The sequence below is a fragment of the Sardina pilchardus genome, chromosome 18 (genome assembly GCF_963854185.1).
Source record: "Sardina pilchardus chromosome 18, fSarPil1.1, whole genome shotgun sequence".
Taxonomy (NCBI): domain Eukaryota; kingdom Metazoa; phylum Chordata; class Actinopteri; order Clupeiformes; family Clupeidae; genus Sardina; species Sardina pilchardus.
In genome coordinates, this window is record NC_085011.1 from 30,527,798 (window position 1) to 30,549,527 (window position 21,730).

The 21,730-nt window shown below is 39.2% G+C and overlaps 1 protein-coding gene across 1 annotated transcript in view; it reads right to left on the bottom strand.

Annotated features, from left to right (window-relative positions):
• The window catches only part of LOC134063675 (myoferlin-like), a 32,766-nt gene extending 11,627 nt beyond the window's left edge, over window positions 1–21,139 (bottom strand). Inside the window, exons 1-29 of the mRNA XM_062519327.1 lie at window positions 20,958–21,139; window positions 20,570–20,625; window positions 20,263–20,354; window positions 18,094–18,202; window positions 17,076–17,154; window positions 13,232–13,392; window positions 10,978–11,106; window positions 10,584–10,646; window positions 10,367–10,417; window positions 10,150–10,180; window positions 9,793–9,908; window positions 9,260–9,386; window positions 8,988–9,091; window positions 8,843–8,911; window positions 8,650–8,693; window positions 8,273–8,355; window positions 7,008–7,043; window positions 6,712–6,824; window positions 6,510–6,623; window positions 6,235–6,412; window positions 6,002–6,126; window positions 5,782–5,891; window positions 5,508–5,700; window positions 2,982–3,137; window positions 2,714–2,845; window positions 1,555–1,715; window positions 925–1,039; window positions 413–515; window positions 57–196 (exon numbers count right to left, since the gene is read on the bottom strand). Coding sequence (XP_062375311.1) covers window positions 57–196; window positions 413–515; window positions 925–1,039; window positions 1,555–1,715; window positions 2,714–2,845; window positions 2,982–3,137; window positions 5,508–5,700; window positions 5,782–5,891; window positions 6,002–6,126; window positions 6,235–6,412; window positions 6,510–6,623; window positions 6,712–6,824; window positions 7,008–7,043; window positions 8,273–8,355; window positions 8,650–8,693; window positions 8,843–8,911; window positions 8,988–9,091; window positions 9,260–9,386; window positions 9,793–9,908; window positions 10,150–10,180; window positions 10,367–10,417; window positions 10,584–10,646; window positions 10,978–11,106; window positions 13,232–13,392; window positions 17,076–17,154; window positions 18,094–18,202; window positions 20,263–20,354; window positions 20,570–20,625; window positions 20,958–21,042 — 3,075 coding nt within the window. The 5' untranslated portion in view covers window positions 21,043–21,139. The remainder of the gene's footprint in view (window positions 1–56; window positions 197–412; window positions 516–924; window positions 1,040–1,554; window positions 1,716–2,713; window positions 2,846–2,981; window positions 3,138–5,507; window positions 5,701–5,781; window positions 5,892–6,001; window positions 6,127–6,234; window positions 6,413–6,509; window positions 6,624–6,711; window positions 6,825–7,007; window positions 7,044–8,272; window positions 8,356–8,649; window positions 8,694–8,842; window positions 8,912–8,987; window positions 9,092–9,259; window positions 9,387–9,792; window positions 9,909–10,149; window positions 10,181–10,366; window positions 10,418–10,583; window positions 10,647–10,977; window positions 11,107–13,231; window positions 13,393–17,075; window positions 17,155–18,093; window positions 18,203–20,262; window positions 20,355–20,569; window positions 20,626–20,957) is intronic.
• Between the last annotated feature and the right edge of the window lie 591 nt (window positions 21,140–21,730).

The window sequence follows — 21,730 nt, forward strand, 5'->3', positions numbered from 1 at the left end:
TTTCTGTCACAATGAGTTAAGGTACCATCAAGTAGGGACAATTTGTAGATGCCTACCACTGCTTTTATAGGCATATCTAAGATCTTCTTTCTGTGTCTTATAAGCCTCTTCCTACGATAGGTGTAACACATCTTTTCTGTTGATACCCATGACATGGGCTTATCATCTGGAGGAATGGGGAGTCCATACTCCCAACCTGTTTTCAGTGATAGATAGATAGATAGATAGATAGATAAATACTTTATTTATCCCCAAGGGGTAATTCAAGATTGATAACAGTGTTAACTGAAGTACTATACAAGGTGAAAATATACAGACATATATAACAATTTTAGATCCAAAATAAATAACTTATATTTAGTTTAGTTTTAAATTGTCATTCTTTTAGAAATTGTGAGAGCAGCTTTCTTACCATTTTCATCTACAGCTCTGTTGTGATCAAAGCCCCAGTCAGCGTCCCATGTCCATCCAGGGGGACATTCAAAGTCCTCTGGACTTTGAGCCCTCTCTCCATTCTGCAGAGCAGAGCACAGAGTTCCTACAATAGCATGATATCCTATTTGACCTTATAAGGAAATTAACTTAGTTAATTGATTAATTACATAGGTAACCTTATTAGGTACAGTAGTATGTTTTCCTCTGAAAGATTTACATCCTGCTGTTTTTACTGACCTATATGATACAGTTACTTACCAGTAAATATAACATCCACTTTGAATCAGTCTCCATCAATGATGACAATAGATTACATTTAGGACACAAATAACACTTAAGCTGATCTCATCATCTCAACTCGATCTACTAAGGGACCAAATCATTCAAAATTTACCAACTTGCCATCACCTTTTTAAAAAATACAACAATTATTTTAATGGTGGTGTAGCTGTGTGTTTTTCTAGTTGTGTTGATAGGAGACTTCCTCACCACATCTGTGAAAGGCTCAGGAGCAGGTTTCCACTCCAACCCAGGAAACCGAACCTCATTCTGAAATACCTCATCAGTGAACTCTGTGTGGCCGGCGTCTGCTTCGGTCAGCAAGCTACATTACAGAACCAGACCCCAACACAAAACATTCTTGAAAATATTGTATCTCTTTGAGATGAAAAAAAGGAACTGAGAACTGATTTTTTTACTTTCTAGATGAATAGAACACACATTTTCCTGACACATACAACACAAATTCCACTGACACAGAACAGGCAACTACAAAGTCAGCTAGAGAAGGAATGAGGGGTACCCAAGAGGAGGGATCATTCAGCCACCAAAGAATGCATAAACACATTTAAAGGAGGAAGACAGCCTAAGTGTGTTTCAGCCAAGCTGTAAGCCTCCCCTTCCTCTGATTGTAAGCGCTAAGCCAAAGGAGATTTTTGATAAATGACCCACAGCAAAACACTGGAGCATGCCAGTCTCTACACAGGATGTTGTTGAGTGAGTCATCATGAAAGGACATTTCACAAAGTGTGTGGCTCTGAGTAGGTCAGCTCAGTAAACACAGCTCCATGCTCAGTAGATGCTCAGTAAGTACAAATACAGTCTGCTATTAAATCTTACCTTCCCTCAGGATCAACAAACCAGTCACCCTCCCACTCCCAGCCCCTGGGCGGCATAAAATACTCCTTCTTCAGCTTCACTTTGCCCGTCACATCAGAAGATTTATGGCGACCAACGAGGCCTGTGGTGCCCCACTTTCCCACTTTTGCCTGGTTCTCATACTGAAAATGGTTGGAGTAAGTTAGAGCTATACAGCATTTTCCAACACTTGTATCTTTGCCACATTCAAACACTGACCTGAGTTCACAAATCTAAGGACAAATAAAGTTTCAAAACCTCAACTACTTCATTGGAAAGGAAAGAAGATATTACTCCTGTATAAGGTATAAGGCAGCAGGTGAAAGTAAAAGTAAGAGACATTCTGTTTATACTTCAGTAGCACTTTCAGTGGTGCTGTTGAATTGCTCATTGGTTGTTGAGCACACATCACACATGAAATAGTACAGATATTCTAGCCATAAATTATTCCACCAATAGGATTATTTTATTGCCCTGTTCCAGATATTTCACCTGGCATGTCTATGCTGACTTGTATGCAAAAACATATAAGAAATATACAAATATTTTCATATCACACGATGCTGATGTAAGAATATCCTGCAAAATGTAGCATTTACAGATATAGTACAGTATAGATGACCCTTCTAATGAGGAAGATAACAGCTGAAAAGTACAGGTAGTAAAATTACCATGAAAATAGCCTAGGGTTGTCAAAGTCACCAAGATTTTGCTAAAGAGGGCTTATAATTGCAACAGCATGCGGACAATCAACTCTTTTGTCCACAATTCTACTTAGTCTCTTTTTTGTTTACTGTAAGGTGCTCTAAGCAATGTTGGGTAACGTCACTTCTGTTGATGCTTAAACAAAACAGAGAGCTAGCTCGCTACTCCCTCCAACTCCCTCCCTTTGCAACTGAAACTGTCCTAAATGTGCATCTTGTCGGTGATTGGCTGGAACAGTTTGTTATGTTTTTATGGTCCCGATTGGAACAGGTTGTTTTTGGAATATGGGCTGTTTACAGTGTATTCAGGGCACAGGCGAGGGGATGCTTGCTGTATGTGACAAAAATGGTTTAGCTTAGAAACTGCATAACATTGCTTAGAGCACATTTAAAGGAACAGGCAGGAAGATTTAAGGTAAAGAACATACAGTTCATACCATTTCAGCATACACACTGAAGGTGCCCTCTGCAAAGGAATTAAACTTCTTCTCATGTGCAGACAGGCCTAGCCACATGTTGACCCGCAGATGAACTGGGATCTTCACTCCTTTTTTTTTGTCCATGGGGTACTAGGATAAATACAGCATAGTAAAAGCAAAGTGAAGCAAGTAAAGTGAGTGTGTGTGTGTGTGTGTGTGTGTGTGTGTGTGTGTGTGTGTGTGTGTGTGCGCACGTGTGCGCGCGTGCGCATAAACTGAATTGTACCTTCATGAAGATGGTTTGGGTTTTACCACATTGTTTTCCCATGGCCTTATCACTGTAAGTGGAGTGAAGGATTTGGTGGGCTGGGATCCTGGCATAGGCCACCCGTCTCTCTCCTCTTAGCATCCAGATGATAACGTCAGGTATGCTGCTCTGGGGCTAAGGACAACATCAACTGTTTCAGTTGTCAATGCAGTCTAAATAACATTATACACAGATTCAAGCAGTTTATTATACCCCTAAATCTATTCTCTGTTCCTCTTTAAGTTGTTTTCATGAAAAATCCCCTCATGGCCTTAAATGACTTTAAATGTTACTTTACACCTTCATGCTTATCTCTGGAATTGAGATCCATCTGGCCTGCTCCCTCTACACACACTATTCACCTACTAGGTGCTACAGCTGATATGTTGTAGGTAGCTGGCAAGCTGCAGAATTGATAATCAGTGCTGATTTCGCTCATGTCTTGTAAAATGGAACCATACATCATACATACTTGTTAAGAAAATTAAAAACTTGAGGTCATTTTTTGGGATCTACGTCCACCAAACGTGTCGTTTCAGCTGACAGCGCTCTCAACCTCATTTTCAGAGCGCTTCGTTCACACATTTATTGTTGCTAGGTTGCTAAAAACCATCTGCAAGCATTTCCTTTTTGAAATGCTGCTGCTTACTGCTAACTACTATCATTCAGGACTTTGAGACAGAAGTATCTCTTTTGGCATTACAATAGAATAGGTCATCCCTATAGGCTTTGGAATTTACTCTGTGTTTGCAGTAGTCTTTGTATATTTATTGTGCGTTCATGCAGTCTGAAGGTTCCCACTTTGGAACACCTGACTTCCGAATTGAGAGCATACACTTGACAACAACAAACTGGTGAAGTTGCTAATGTTCACAGGCTAGCTAGCCATAAGGTTAACATCATGTAAATACTCAAAGGTACTCTGGGAAGCAATATCACAATCAGCGGTAGGGACTGCCCATTTGGGTTTGTATTATACTGTACTGGCAGTGGACCAGGCCACGAACCCTGATGTGCAGGTGCTCAGGTGTTCATTCCAGGTTTGGAATGCAGTGGCAGAGAGCTTGGGAAACTCCACCACTTGGCTATGTCACCTGCAGGCCAATGGGCTCTTCGAATGGTTCCATCAGGAAATGAAGGCTGTTTCTAGGGCTAGTCTCAAAGAAACACCTGAGTCTACAAACTCCATTGAGTCATGCTGGGAACCAAAGGAAAACCAGCATCACACATCCCTGGTCTGCAACCCTTCAATGGTCCACACTGCTTGACAACATCGCGGCATTCATTTTCATCCACCAAAATGCCCGCTGGGGACCCTGTGACCAATATTGGCCCATTGAGTGTGTTTGAAACAGGGGACAAATATTTTGTTTTGGACATTGGTGGGAATCTGAGTGGGTTTTGGTGGCAGGCCAATTCACCCCCTTTGTTGACTTGTGTACACGTGTGTAGTGACTGTAGTGATGCATAATTCACCATTAACTAGAGTTTGCATGGTTCTACACGCAGTTGTTCACTAAATACAAATTGAAGATTCATTTTATGTTTAATACTCAGTTGTGTGAGTATTTATGTTGTATAATCGCTGTCCCTTTAAATGTTTGGGACTCTGAATGGGACTCTGAATGATTTTGTTCATGGACAGTGCTATTTTGGTTTAAGTGTGTTCTTCCGTTTGAATAAGCAACACAAGCACTTCAAATGTAGGAATTGTTGGCGCTCATTCTTTTGCAATTCCCACAATAACATAAATAAACAAGGAAGTCACTTATTTGTGCATGGCACAAATACATTTCTTATCTTTCATTATATGAAGTGACCTCAAAATATTCTCTTGGGAGCTCTCACAAAACTCCTACTTAAGGTGGAAAGTTATTTAGCTCATTTATTCATTTGGCAGACGCTTTTATCCATAGAGACTTACTTAATCATGTACAAGGCCCACTGTCCCCGGAGCAATTTGGGGTGAAGTGCCACCGCTGTGCCTTGCTCAAGGGCAGAACGGTGGAAGCCAGGTACTGAACCCACAACCTTTCAGGCTACAGCATGCTAGCCCAGGCCCGTAACCACTACACTACAACTGCCCCAGCTCAGGTGGGATGTACCCCAACTGACTCTAGATTTCTCCCACTTCCCAGTTTCTCATGAATGCACCAACAAGTCACATACAACTGGGCTGATTGAATTTTCCTCTGCCAATACTTCCTCGATTGAGATTGGCCAGCAAGAAAGAAGTGACATCAACAAGTCCAACGCTGTTAATTTTTTTTTAACATACAGTATTTCAACTTGAAGCACTCTGAGTGCTGTGGAAATGAAAAACATTGTATGCCAAGGATGTTTTTTTTGTTGTTGTTGAGGGTGCTACTGTAAGTGCTGTGAATGCTGAATTGCATAGGATTTATATAGAAAATAGATGCTACTAACGCATATAATTTGTTTGGTGGACACAGGCCCATATTGTCATAATTATGATCAACTATCATATTCATCACAATGTGTTACCTCCTCAGATATTTGCATGAGACGATCCAACCAGTCCTCAATATCAGCAATGGTGGTCCTAATGTCAGTGGCTCCTTCTTTCATGCATTTGGCAGCCTCTCTGATGCTGGCAATAGTTGAATCCCGCAACATCTTCAACTGGAGATCTAGTGTTGTAAGGTTTGGTTTGCCCTCCAGTTCTGGCATACAACAGCTAACAGAGAGGGTCAATTAATTATTAAGTATTGCTGACCTTCTGAGAGTAAAAGTTCCCCCTTGCCTTGATCCAATGTACCTCCTGAGGTCCTCTATCAAACAGTTGATGAGCTTAAGCCAGATCTCTGCTAGTCGGGTGTCTGAGGCCTTGGCCAGTATAGCAGTTTTCAAAGAGGTGAGGTTTGAATGCTGTGAGTAAAAAAGCAGGCATAGTTTTCTCTGAGAACAGGCACAAACCAGTTGATTTACAAAACATATTGATGATGAATAGTATTTTCATGTCACCCCCACAAGCTTACCAATCGTTCAGCAATGTATAAGATAATGTTGACAGAGTCTAAACGGTGGCTTATGTCTTCCCAGGCCGATGTGATGATAACAACAGGCTTGGTGTTCGCCCAGGGCAAATAGTAGTAGTGATTGCCTATAGAAGCCACACAAACCAAGTAGACTTAGACTGAGACTTCCACATGATCTCCAAATTGCTCTCAGCGTTAGTTAACAACAGGGACACTGAGTAGTCTGAACTCACCATCAAACACAGCACAGGTGTACTGAGTGGTAGATGACAAGGGCTTGTAGGTGGTGTCCAGCTTGTTGCCATAGTTTCCAATACTGACTTCAAATTGGATGGGTTCCCCGGGTTCCTGCAGCATGGATGCACTATGGAACACTGCACACAGAGAGTATTTCCTCCGGCGCTGGTACTTCTGCTCAAAATAGATTACGTATATTTATCAGCATTTTTTACTTTATTTCATGGTTGATTCCACTCACAGCAGACATGGATCAATGTCATTTTATTACCTCGGCTACTAGGATGTCATCACTGGGAATATCCTCCACCTTCTTCTCAGGTTTGCAATCTAGCTGAGAGGTGAGTTCAACCAGAATACGACCCCGGTAGGCAACCCCTTCACCCTGCCAGACAGGAAAGATTTACGAATAAAACAATTCCAAGGCTTTTCTATAACCTACAGTACATGCAAAACACCTGGCTACTACTTACCTTGCCGTGGTTCAACTCCTCGTATGCGTCAGAAAGTCCTGAGAACTCCCTCGGACTGCCGTATAAGTTTAGGTAACAAGGTCCAAAGGCTGGTAGGAATCCAACCTGAGGCTCTGGTAAATTAACAGCAATTACAAAAAATACATCCAACTTAAATCTCTGTATGTCATATTTAGTCTCTCATATACCTATGTGTTTGAAACAAATAAACTTGCAGAAAAACAGTGCTATTGAAATTAGTAGCTAACAGTGAAAGTCAAAAGCTGTTTTCTACAGTAACTGAAAATTAAACATACCAGAAGATGTGTCAGTGTCATCCTCAGTGTTAGGCACTTTGAAAGAAACACATAGATCTTTCAAAGTAGGTTTTGTATTCAAAGATTTCAATGACAAATGATTTGAATATTTTTTTTCCTGCTTCGGTTGAGACACACCCCATAATCACAGCCCAATGGAGCAGTATCAGACTCAAATTCTGACTAGAATTTTGAGTATGACATCAAGCTAGTTAATTTACGCTATTTAGGTGTTAGCTTTTTAGGTGGTATATTCATGGTCCCGTGCATGTAGAGTACTACAGACAATTAGTATTCTATTGATGACGCTTCACGATAAATTACATTTATCGTGAAGGGTCATCAACGCAGCCAGTTAATATGGGAGCCAGTTACCATACACCGGCATGATCACAACATGATATGGAATAACCTGCCTGAGTTGATATGTAATATTTGTCGGAAAAGACCTACCAGTAATGCAACACGAGGGCTGAGAAGCACTAATCTAATCTAATCTTACTGCATCTCTGCACTGAGGTTTATTTTCTTGTTTTTTGTTTAGTTTTTCTAAAACTATTTTTTATTAATTTTATTAGTACTTTGTCACATTAAATATTTTTACACCTCTGGCATTTTTTAATTGAATAAATCACAATAGTAGGACTGTCCTACTCCTGGTCTGCTATCATCCTTGTTGCAGTCCATCCTAACAGTGTTGGTTTGGCATAATGAGAAACTCAGAAAGAAAGAAAGAAAGAAAGGCCATAATCAAGAGTTGGCAACAAATGGTGTCAAGCTGTCAGGAATTTCTCATCACTAAAACAATCATGCTTTACACTACTCCTAAAAAGTGAAAATGACGGCCCTTTCTCTGTCTTTTTTTACACCACTGTTACACAGAAGTCTGAACATACAAAATGTCAAATGGACGGGCTAAACCAAACTGATGGACAGCAGGGGAGGACTTCACTTGGTTCTTCCCCAGCAAAATAAGATTTAAAAAAAAAAATGAGTGGAGAGTGGATGTAACAGTAGACCTAATGCTCTACGCTCAGATTCATTGGATCTGTCTGATGTCGCAGCTTTGGAATGTGGCTAAATGTGAGATTAGTAGCATGATCATGACCTACAGTAACAAATCTCATGCAGCTCTGTGATGCTATCAACATGAATGAGGTTCAGGAACTTCCCAAATACATACTAAGATTAATTTGGGTTATTCTAGTTGAAAAGGGTTATTATTAGAAAGAAATACAACCGTAAAGTAAAAGTAAGAGCTATACCTTCAATCTCCTCACCGGAGGATGCAATTTGTGAAAGATTTAGGTATGCGGTTCCAATAGTATCATTCTTTGTCAGACGATCCCTGTGAAAAAAAGTATATGAAAACTCGCATATATTTGCATACAATAAAAACATATTTTTTTTGCATCGGCTATAGCGGTGTGTGAGTTCCGTTCCTTTTGACTGCTGGATGTACTACTTTTGGAACTGACGCACCCATCAGGACTGGAATTACTAGCGCGACACCCTTCTTGTTTTACATTTGCAAGGGCAAACTATTTTTTTCAGAAAAGCATTTCCTGTTATCAAACACAACAATTTGTAGGATGTTTAAATGCATATTAGTGAACATTACATGTATGTCATATGGACTTACCAATCATATACAGTCAGCTTAATGCGTTCACACATAGATGGGAACTACAAGAAAAGAAAAATATGTGCATTATTGATATTATTATTATTATTAGTAGTAGTAGTAGTAGTAGTTGTAGTGTTGCTCTTCAAACTGAGTGAGTTTAACCATTAGAAGTGTCCCAGAAGTGACACCTTTGACACTGTACCCTCACCTTGATCTGAAGATTAATGAGCTGGTTCCACTCAGGATTTGCATTCTTTTCAATTATTTTTGTGCAAAGCTACAACAAAAATGCAAAACCTCATCATTCTTGAATAGGGAAATTGATACAATGTTTGATAGCAGCTAAAAAATACCTTTTTTCCAGCAAAACTGACTTCCAAAAATGGGTCCACCAAGTTTTTATAATCAGCCACTCCTCCAAAGATATTCTTGACAGTCTGTGCAAATGCATCATCCACTAGTACAGGATTAAAAACATGGTTCAGTGTATCAAAGACAGGAAGTTGCCACTTAAGATCATATGAAGTCGCTTCATAACACATTTTTACACACTGCACTTTCCAGGACTCATTGAAAGAAGAATTTAAAGCAAAATCAGACACATGGATGCATGTGTGAGACCTACTCTGAGGCAGGTCCTCAGCTTGATATGCTTTTAGGGTGAGGGTAGCTGAGCTCAATGAGACCCCAGCCGGTAGAAGTAGGTTTCTCTCAACGTCATCTTGGTCCTCATTACGATCCCTCCTCTCCACCTAGTGAAAACAAACAATGTGTTGTTCCATAGAGATCTCTGTAACACTTCAGACATATCACCATGATTCCTAAAGAGAGTTCATGTCTCTTAACAGTACACAGAACATGCTGTATCTTTACAATTATTGGATACACAACAAACTCGCTCTTCACACAAAAAAGATATCACACATTTCTAATGATTTGGGACCATTAAAATATGTTATGCAAAAAGTCTATCTTAAAAACATGCAAAAATGTACAACTACAGAGATGATTTTATTTGTTTATGAACTAAATTAAAGGGTTTTGAAGTTTAGAGCCATTGCGTGTGCATGATAAAGTGCCACAAATAAGAAAAACAACATTCCAGACAATACTAGGCCCTCACACCCCAGAACTTAACAGCAACGGTTATGATCCTACCGGTGACTCATCTCCTGTCCCAACTATCATCATGCTGACTTTCAGGTAACCTCTTGCCCCAGAGCTCAAATCATCTGCATCACTCAGAAGAAGCCACTTCCTCATGATAGCATGAGCTGGGTCACATAAGCACACATATACACACACACACACACACACACACACACACACACACACACACACACACACACACACACACACACACACACACACACACACACACACACACACACACACACACACACACACACAAAACAAGACAAACAATGTGTTAAGCAAACAAAAATGACAGTGATTTTGTAATCAATGGTGTAGTGAAACAGTGATCCATCTTTAATTTGAGTATCTGACTGGTACCTGGCTCATCATAGACATTTCCAATGTCCATCTGTTAAAAAAAAAATTATGTTTGTCATTACTCAAACTACAGTAATTGCATTCATTGCATTGAAAATAAATTTAGAAATGGTTTAGAAATGATTTTAGCATGTGTACACATAAAAAATACTCAAAGGGAAGTTCAGATATTTTGTATTTATGTTGAGACGTTCAGCATAGAAATACAACTGCACACCTTGAACTCTCCTATAAGACTGTCTGCCCTTACTGAGTATGCATTATATACCTGGAGATAGTAGAAAAATAGGTTAAAGGTTAGAGGTTAGAGGTTAAGGAATATGTCATCTCTCACAGTTTAATCCTATTAACCTTTTTTTAATTATTATTTCCAAAGACTTTCTTGATGACATATTGGCTTTCAACATGAGCCTAGGGCACGTGGTTCAACTCACCCGCAGTGTGACATAGTCATCAAACAATTCTGAAGGGAGCATGTTGACATTGTAGAAGAAGATCTAAAATTAACAGGACAACAGAAGAACATTCTAAGAACATGATCTGTAATCTTCTTTATCTATCTATCTATCTATCTAAGTGTTAGAATAGTCTTCATTTGTCCACTGCTGTGGAAATTCATCTTTGACATATAGCACACACAAACAAGACTACACAGCAGGCACAACATATGGAGACATGGATATGATCTCAATAAAAGCAAAACATAATAAATGTTAGAACATGTGGCTAAAAGGCTAAAAGACATTTTAAACAAACATCCTGTAAAAATATGTATATACATTTCAATATATTATTTCTAAGTGTGAATGAATGCAAATAGTGACACACCTCATCGAAATAAGGATTATTTCCTCTTTTAATTCTAGTCCTATGTGTTTGTCCACAAACACTGACTTTAACAACAGGCTTGATTCTGTTGCCTGCCAGTTGCCTTCCTTCAATCACTCGAACCCGGAGCTAGTGGATAACAGAGGAAATAAAGTTTGTTATCACATAAAGATGTTTAGAGATAAGTTTTGTAAATACTCCAAAAAGACCTTATATTGAATCCATTCTTCCCAAAGTATCCCAACAGTTCACTGCCTTTTCAAAAGTTGGGAGTCAATTACAAATTTCCATTCCATAAAGAATACCAGCTGAAGGTTATTGCATTGTTTTGGAGCTGTGATTTAGGACACTGTTGTATTTTTAGAGGGAACGTTTTCGGTCCTATTCAGACCATCCTCAGCACTGATGGTCTGAGTAGGACCGAAAACATTTTGCACGCACTTTTTCATACAATAAAAACGTATTTATTGCATCGGCTATATTGGTGTGCGAGTTCCGATCCTTTTGACTGCTGGATGTACTACTTTTGGAACTGACGCACCCATCAAGACTGGATTTACTGGTGCGACACCCTTCTTGTTTTCCATTTGAAACTGAAATGATAGCCATCTTCCATTAAGATTCTTTATAGCCTGCATAAATAATCCACTTAACCACCACCAAAGCATCCCCAGATCCCCATCATTCTCTCTTCACTAGACAGATGGAGTCAAACACGCCTCTAGTGATGGACTAGTATGATGTTGAGATATTCAGTTTCTCTGCCATTTCTCTCTTCAAATTGCCTTCATTTCTCAGTTTCAGAGGAAAGTTGTGTGTTTCTGGCTGTAATCAAACCCACCAAAGCTGTTATCCAGGGCCCGTATTCACAAAGAATTTTAAGGCTAAAAGTAGCTCCTAACTGGCGAATTTTAGCCAAGAAATCTAGACGCCCCTTTCAGCAGCAAATGTAATTTGGCTGGCGGGGCAGTCTAGCAACGCTCCGTAGAGCTAAGGAGTTGAGAAATGGAAAATAAAAGCGGGCCAATCACAGCGTGTATAGAGTCAGTGGGTGGGCTTAACATAATGGTGACTGACATGCGACCAGAAGTTGCGATGGTAACGCATCCTGTTATTTGAAAACAAGAAGATGATTCGTTTAGCGTTATCCTATTGCGTGGAGAGGGAAGGTTACGCATCCTGCTACTTGAAAACAAGAAGATGATTTGTTTAGCGTTATCCTATTGCGGGGAGGGAATTTGAAAGACAACTGTTTATCCCACCCCTCTGATTGAGCCCTGTCTACAGTGAGTGTCCAGACCCTACATCTTGATCTTGGTCTGGCTCGTCAGGCTAGGCGAATTTAGGAGAAACTCCTAAAAATAATGGGCGTGTCACTCCTAACTAATTAGGACTCCTAATTGTTTTCACTAAAAGTTATTCACAAAGCATATTAAGCCTAAAAGTAGCTCCTAACCTAAAACACCATTGCATGTTAACTAAATGTAACGTCTCATTGTGCCTAAATTAAATCAAATCGTTTCTCCTCTTTGCAAATGTAGGCTATGTGTTGTTTTCATACAGATTCATTTAAAACGTTGCAATGTTGCAAAGATAGCCTACTGCTCCAGTCCGTAGTGTTTCATTATGCCTGAGGCATTTGCTTGACTCTTTATTAATTTAGGCTATGCCGATTTATTCATCATCTTCCATCCTTCACAGTCCGACATAGCGCACGCATTCTCACCAGCTAAGACCTGACACCTGTCACTCAACTCGTCATCGTAGGGGAGGTTTTTTCCATCATTCCCGCGTTATAATCATCAGCCAATCAAGGTGGTCACTTTAATGAAGCTCGTGCATGAGTAATGACGTCAACCATAGCAACAAAGACTCACTTTTGGTTTAGGAGTTGTCGTTTCTCCTTACTAAAAGTAGGTCTGAGAGGCTTTGTGAATAACTTTCAAGAGAAAACTCCTAGCTAAAATCTTTCATAAAAACAAGCCATTTCTTACTACAATTGTCATTACTGTAACACCAACATTAATAATGTCTATACAGGATTTGTGATATTTGATGATTTCTTTAATGGCCAAAAAAATAGCTTTCCCCCTCCGAAAACTAGGATATTGCTAAGTAACCCCAAACTTTTGAACGGTAGTGTAGGACATTGTGGTGTACTGTATGTACTACTGTCTCTGAAATGTGTTGACTGTGTGTGTACAAACACTTCTTGCCCAGCTCAGAAGAAGACCCCTTCATCCACACACACTACCTGGAAATCCTGGGGTTTGTTCACCAGGGCCCTGTGTCTCCTCCTGGTAACCTTCTGTGTTGGCTCTCTGGGCTGAGCAGACAGGGGAGCTGCATCAGAAGGCACTAGCTGCCCTCCATCCACCACATTGTCATCTCCTTCACCTCCATCATCTTCCTTGCCTTATAATGCACCAACAAATTTTATATCCACATAGAAATATGACATGAAGCAAATAGATTTCCATTCATTGAATTGAATTTCTACTTAGCCTTTCTATTTATACGTTCCCTCATAATTATTTTACACTAAGAGGGGGAGATGTGTACATTAGAGAGCAGTACAAAGTAAAAAGCAGCTTTGTTGGTCCTTACAGAGGGCACTCTGTATCCATATTACACAGAATTCACTAAACTTTGGTCTGGTCATGTTATTAGTGCCAATTAACTGAAATTTGAAGTGCACATCGATCATCACAGGTGCTGTTGAAATCATAGAATCACTGAGGTCAACTATATTTGGCAATTGGGAAACAAATATAGGCCACAGTTCTAGATCTAGCCAGTTAAAAAATTGTGGTAGCCACTCTATATATGAGGCAACTCTCGTATTGAGCCAAGGAATATAAGTTAATTCCCCTTTACATAAAGGGGCATAACAATATAGTAAGACTCCAACCGGTTTCAACACACAGCGGAACCCACACTGGCTGAGGGATACAATGGCGAACCGCTTTGACATCATTTTTTGATTGTGTATTGAAATCTCTTTCTTAGTCGCATATCCTCCTCAATCTTTGAAATTGATCGTTAGGAATATCATCTTTATCAGATGTTGAGGTTGGAATGACTGATACTGTATATAATAGTGATTGTGCAATATAGAATTACGGTTAGTGGGTTGGGAAATACAGTGTGTTGTGTAATTTTAAATCTGTATATTTACTGTATAGTCAGATCCAAAAAGTTAATATCGTTTCTAGAGTGTTCTAACAAAGTATTGTTCAGGTAGTCATCAATGTCAATGTCATAAATAAACCTGCAATATGTAAGGGATATTAGACGCGCCGTGCGTTTATAGGAAAATAATGCACGTTCGAAGTGGTAATAAGGTCCCGACGCCGCTATCGAGGTGGTAATAAGGTCCTGACGCAGCTATTGCTGCTGTCTTAGATACAACGTTGCTGGTTTTACCGTTACATTCACATTGCCGAATTAATATTCAAGTGTGATAAGCCCAAAAAAATCTTGGAACAAAAACACATTGTTATTCAGCACCCAGTCAATTAATTCCACATTATACCACTGCTTGGTCAAATTTCCGATTGTGATGCACTATTTGGAACGTGCATTATTTTTCGATATACCGCACGGCTATGAAGTAGTTCCCTTCTTTTGGGCTTATTACACTTGAATATTAATTCGCCAATGTGAAGGTAACGGTAAAAACAGCAACGTTGTATCTAAGACAGCGGCAATATAAACGAAAATGCAGTAGCAGTGGTATAAGTGGGATAATCAACTCCACGCCGTGCGTTTCTAGGAAAATAATGCACTTATCGAAGTGTGTGCCTGCGGCGTCGGGTCCTTATTACCACTTCGAACGTGCATTATTGTCCTAGAAACGCACGGTGCGTCGTTGATTATCCCTTACATAGTTCTCTCTCTATCTGACAGATAATAGCTAACTGCTCTTAAAGGTTGGATATTTCTTTTAGGGCTGTCAATCGATTAAATTTTGTTATCTAATGGCCCCAGTCGTGGCGCGACTGGCTGGGGCACCTGCACCGAACGCCGGCGACCCGGGTTCGATTCCCGCCCCGTGGTCCTTTCCGGATCCCACCCCACTCTCTCTCCCACTCGTTTCCTGTCACCCTACACTGTCCTATCTGATTAAAGGCATAAAAGGCCAAAAAAATATCTTTAAAAAATAAAAAAAAATTGTTATCTAATTAATTACATACTCTGTGATTAATTAATCTAAATTAATCGCATAGAGAATTTTTGCTGTTAAAGCATTTTAAATATCTCAATTCAAATTAATCATTGAAAAATCAGCATTAGCGACATTAAAGATCAAAAACTGTTTTATTATTACTTTCACTGTTCAAATAATGGCCATAACAATCAATAATATGACTTAATATGCTGAGGAAATAAATTCAAAAGTGCCTCGGGGCCTCAATGTCAACACTGTTTCTTTGCATTGATTTGGTACGTTAGAGGTCAAAGGTCACAATCGATTAATCTGCGTTATTTTTTTTAATCAGTTATTTTTTCTAAAAATAATTAATCGAAATTAATCAGTTAATTTGACAGCCCTCATTTTTTATTTTTTTTATTTAAGGCATTAAGATCAATTTCCAAAAGATGATTTAATATTCCTTGTTATAGTCAACTTTAACATGTGTTCCAATACTTATGGAGGGCACTGTATACACTCTCAGTAGACATGCTGCAGGCATACACACACACACACACACACACACAAACACACACACACACACACACACACACACACACACACACACACACACACACACACACACACACATATAACACCCCCTCCCCCCCACACACACACACACAGGAATAAAACATACACGCAAATTCAGGCAAGCACACACACACACACACACACACACACACACACACACACACACACACACATATATATATACACACACACACACACACACACACACACACACACACAGGAGATGAAAATTGACAGAAGTGATTCATTTTTGCAGAGAATGTGCAGGACTGAGCGGCGGTCATATTTTGAACCGCTTTGCGGTACATCTAGTTATTATTATCATTATGATTATTATGGTTTATTTTTATAATGTGATCTATCATTTGTCGGTTTTTGAAATCCTAAAAATATTGAAATCGCCATCGGCCTTTAAAGGAACCGTGTGTAGGATTTTGGCCAAAACGAGTACTGCAATTACTTTCAAAATACTGTAGAGCGGTGTATCACCTCCCCCTCCCCTCTGAGTCGCGGTTGCCAGCTAGCTGCAGCAGGAACGTATTTTATAAGACTAACAACGAAGTAAAGTTTCACTCTTTTGAATGGGGAATACTCAATCAATACTCAATCTTTTAAGATTGAATGTTAGTATGGGGAGGCTGCACTTTGTTTCTACTGCACAAGAGGCGTGATCAATGGGCATCGTTCAAATAACTCCATACGTGCTAGGATAGTCCTTCAACCAATCAGACCAACGATCCAGTGCGTCTTTTGGATAAGCTAGTTTCTGATTGGAGCCAAAGGTTCTGGCAGGGAACAGAGGACATAGATATGCAGGTCTCCGGCCTGAGCTGTCGGGCGAAATCCAAATTTGGAGGTCTGATTTGAATGACAGCTAGCTGAACCAATCAGATAATGTAATTAGGCTACCATTAGAATTAACTTGCTAACTGGCTGTTAGCCTGGTCGGGATAAATTCCCATGGCAACTTATGTGCCATCTCTTTTGTGAAACCAAATCAAGGCTAAATTCATCCAGGATAATTCAAAACCCAGGCTTATTCCCTTATCTATGTTTTGTGAAATACCCCTCTGGCCACACTCTGCAAATGGGGCAGGCAGAGTGCATCTTTACCAACGTGTGGTCTGTTTGTACATAGCATGCCACATTCTTAGGCACATGTTGCAAGGAAATAACGCTTCAAGTTGGTACATACAGTACGTACATCTACCCCACGGTGTAATTTTCAATTGTATGAAGATACAACTTCCACAGATGTATTTACAGAAGACAGCACATATTACAACATTTTTGTCTGTTTGATTTTTGTCTGTCTCAGGGATATTTTGACAAAATGATTGTTACAGAAAAAGAGCATCCTTGTGTTTACCTGTCTCTTCTGCAACAGATTCTTCATCCTTGCTATTGTTTGCTGGAGGCTCATAGTCAATTATGAGACTAATTAGAGCCTGAAACAAACATTACATGTATATTCCAATGACTAGATGGTTTTAAGACATTCAGGGCTCTATTACGACAGTCTAAAGCGCGGCACAACTGACTTGGTTTTTCTGCTTGCTACCATCTTGCCAGTCAAGGAGTGAGTTGTCCATAACCTTTCTTTTAAGTAAACTATGTGTACACAAACAATGTTTGTTCTCAATGCTCAAGTTCATGTGTAGAGACACTGATGATACTTCGATCAAAGTTTCATGTTGTGTTGAGCCTTCTCAATGTTTTATAAATAGCGATTTTGATGCGTCAAAATAGTAGTGCCCTAAAATTCCCTTTCAAAAGGCCCTTTGCCCCGAAAACGACAACACGGACAAGCTTAAACGTGGTGCTTCCGATGCAATTATGCTTTTAAATGGAAGTTTGATTCGGGTACAATCACAAAAACTCCCTAGGTTGCATTTTGGCGACAGTTACACTTTAAAGGAAAGACAGATGTCATTCTCATTGGTTAAAAGGATGTTACACCGAAAACACACCCATGACTGATTAAGAAACATATAGGAATGCCTTATTGTGCCATTCGTTATCCATTTGATAACGAAAACACTCCCAATGTGGACTGGAAAGCCTACATAATTGAAATAAGCCAATGACCATGCATATTAGACTGTCATAATAGAGCCCATAAAGTGCAATGAGAGATCATATGTTAATATGTGTTTAGAAGTCAGTGCATATTTGATATGCAAAGCTACATTTATTTGTCATACACAGAATAAATAATATAGGCTACGAAAACAAATGCCTTCCTTTGGAGACCTCACTCTCTCTACATCACATACTCATCAACAGCAAAACTAGCAGGCATCACACCTCACTATGGTATAACACAAATTACTCAGGGGAGGCAGACAAATACTTGAAATGATGAAGCAATAAATACAATTCCGTACCCCTGTATCTTGTTTCTTGTCACTTAAAAGAGAGATGTTTTTTGCAGGAAGAGGCCTGATTTGACCAGAGGCCAGTTCTTTGAGGGATATCTTTGCAGATCCAATAAATCTGGAGAGAAATGTGATACACATTTGTAAGCATGCAGTAAATACCATTGGTGGTGAGTGAGGCTGAGGAATGCACCCATTCCTCTCTTGAGTGACCATATCAACCTGCTCTTATAATTTTACTATTAATACACTATCCTTACAATAGACCATACCACTTGCTTAACTATATACTAGGCCCACTGTCTACACTGCACTATGTTATCTACTTTTTATACAGTAATGCACTACCTGTCTGTACTGTTCATAAGCACTGCTTTTTCACTTGAACTTCTGGTTAGACACTAACTGCATTTTATTGTCTCTGCACTTGTACTCTGCAATCTAAAACAATCTGGGTTAATCTAGGCTAGAATCCTTGTTTGGGAAAATTGGTCCGGAGTTGCTCCTGTCCTGTAACTTAAGTCTCTATTCCCAAACCAGAGGTTTTCGGGACAAAAGCTTGGGTGGGTTTCATACGATGAAACAGATGAGACAGATGAGAAACAGTGCCTATCATTCATGTCACCTGAGTGCTTGAATTTATTCTGTTTAAAAAGCCAGAAGTGACATGTCTCAATTTTGCTATCAAGATATTGACAGTGTAGTAAGCTCAAAGTTCAAAACAAACAAACAGAAAACAACCATTAAAGTCTTTTGTTCCTGTATCGGTTGAAACACGTCCCATAATCAAATCAAAATGGACTGATACCAGACTGAAATTCTGAATATAATTAGTCTGGCTACACCAGGCTAAGGTTAACCCTTTCAGACATCAAGTCGGTTGAACAATGGTCGAAGCCTAGGTATGAGCACATGGAACAACTAAGGCCTGAGGATGAATCATACTGAACCAGTGATAAAAAAAGAAATACTGTTTTCCTCTTTTGGGTGGTTACCATGTTGCACAACTGACACACAAAATGACAGTAGCACAAATGTTGTAAATTACTTCAAGTTTAAGAGGAAGTGTTGTTGAGAAATTGCTGCACCACTTCTATGTAAAAAATGTATGCTGTCTATAGATAGTCCACAGCAAGAAATATAGTAAAAAAGGACATATATTGTAGCAGTAATAATAACTAGCAACTGGACAATTTTGACCCTGTGCCATAGCAATAAAGCTATTAATCTGATTCTGATTCTGACTATAAAACTTGACTAAAAAGCTGAGTTAAACCAAGGACAAAGATAAAATACTTTTTCTGTGATTTTCTTTGTTGACATTTGTACTACATTCGGAATCTGGACAATACACTGCACTAGCACCAAGCAGTGGTACATAACCAAAGGTAATCTTTTCTTTACATGGTGAGGTGCATATAAAACTGCACTGAAGGAATACTTGAAGCATGACCTGTATCAGTCTATCTGCTGGTGCAGGTCTCCACAAGCTCAGAAAACTTGGCTCAAGTGACTGAGAATGTGGAAAAATGCTTGACTGTACATGTGCATGACAATCTGAGAATTACAATCCATAAAAGACTGTTGTCTCACACAAGTGACTCAATGAAACTTCATTACAGAAGCTAACTTAAATGTATGCATTTTCCATTTAATCAGTCCTGTGTACCTGAGTAGCAAAACACAGTGTAACAGTATACAATATAAATACAGTAACAATATAAATTAGGTCTATAAAAATGACAAAAAATGGTTTACATAGAATAAAACATAGTTGGCAGTGGCACATATAAATAATTTTAGACTGTAATTAAATTAGCATGAGACTTTATTGAGAGTGAGAGAATAAAACAATTACTATAGCCTATTTTTGGCATACTCTGTCTTTTGTTTAATCTCCGATTCCACATTTTCACCAAAATGAAAAAGCATACGGAACATGCTCCCAGAAAAAATCCACACATTACATCAAAGCACAAGAACTAATTGATACTACACAGCCATAAGTTTTTTCTTGTGTGCAACACCAAACTGAGTGAGTGAGTGAGTGAGTAAATGAAACTAGATCTCATGAATAGGCTATGTGCAGGGCCACATCAACAAAGTAGTGAATAGTACTGGTATTTTGAGAGCACTTCAATGTAAATGCTTAAATGTGAGGCAAATTAGAGTACATACTTGTCTTTTCCGATGGTTTCATAGTCCTTCACAACTACCTCAATGAAAGAGGAGGAGACCAGAGACTGTCCTTTCAAATCAAATTCCAAGTCCTGCAATTACAGAAGTTATGAGCTAAACAAAGTGAGTTTGCTCATGGCATCTTGTATGTTATACATACCGTAGCCTACAGTCAATACAGGATTTCACAAATTGACAGAGTACTCCATCTGAATGAAAATCACAACCTGATTTGGCAACATAACTCACATAGCCTACTGTATCCTTCCAAAGGGTGGGCTACGTAAAGATACAGTATCACACTTACTTCATTCCAGATGGGATTTACTTCATTATCTATATGCTTTGTTTTCTTCTTTTCACCTTTAAGACCAAAACATTCATGTCAGAGAATTATGATAGAACATGTTGGTTGTAGGCCTACTTCTGACAGGAGAAGGGGATATATGTCCTTATAAGGACACTATTGCAAATTCTTGGACATTTTCCCATGTCACAATATCTGACTCAATTTCTGAATTATTTGAAGCGAAAATGTCTAATCAAAAGAGTTTGGTAAAAGTCTAAACTTCAGTGCAAATTAAACTTTCAAGGCACTAATGTGTTTGTAAGCAAGGCTATAGCCGATTTACACTTGCAGCCTACAATTAGCCAGTTTTAAATTGATAGTCGAATAATTCATTGGGCCTACTCACCACAAAATATAACTGTGACAACAGGATCAGGATTCCTGAATGTCTTAGGTATCTCTTTGGCGGATTCTATTTTAACCCGCAGCATCTTCTTCGTTGTCACACTGTCACATCAAGATTTCCTCAGCACTGGAGAACTTTTTGAAGTGAAGAGAGGACGATCTTTGCACACATGGAAATAGAGGAAATGAATCAGTTTCATTTCACTTTAGCCTAACTGATCTGGGTTAGACTGCCAAGATATAGGCCTCGGTTTGAAAATAAAATATGCAGCGTCAAAACGGCACGTCAGTCAGCCGGAATTTTTTTTTGGAATAACTGGAACAATTTAATTATTTTTTTGGCGAGTAGGCCTACCGGTATTCGTGGAAAAACCAGAGAATGTCTAATAAGGGAAAAACGTAGACTATCGCTCCACCCCGTGGTCGACTAGAGATTAGCTCTGTATCAAACCCATATAGGCAGCTTACTGTATATGCTGGGGAATAGTTTGGCAAGTATTCAAAATAAAAGTTCTGAGACAACACATTCGACACCAGTATGAACTATATAGCATACTCTCTCTCAAACTAGAAATAACTATTTGCACCAATGGGAATATGCATAGGTAGGCCTACTACGGCAGGCTCAGATCCAGGCAAGCACACAGAAAGATATAATAATAGGCATAGCTGCTTTGTCTGTGTGCATGTTTTTGTTACTCAGCCAATGTTCCTGGGTCTGGTGTAGGCTACCCGCCACATTATTGAGCTAGGAGAAATAATGAACATCATATT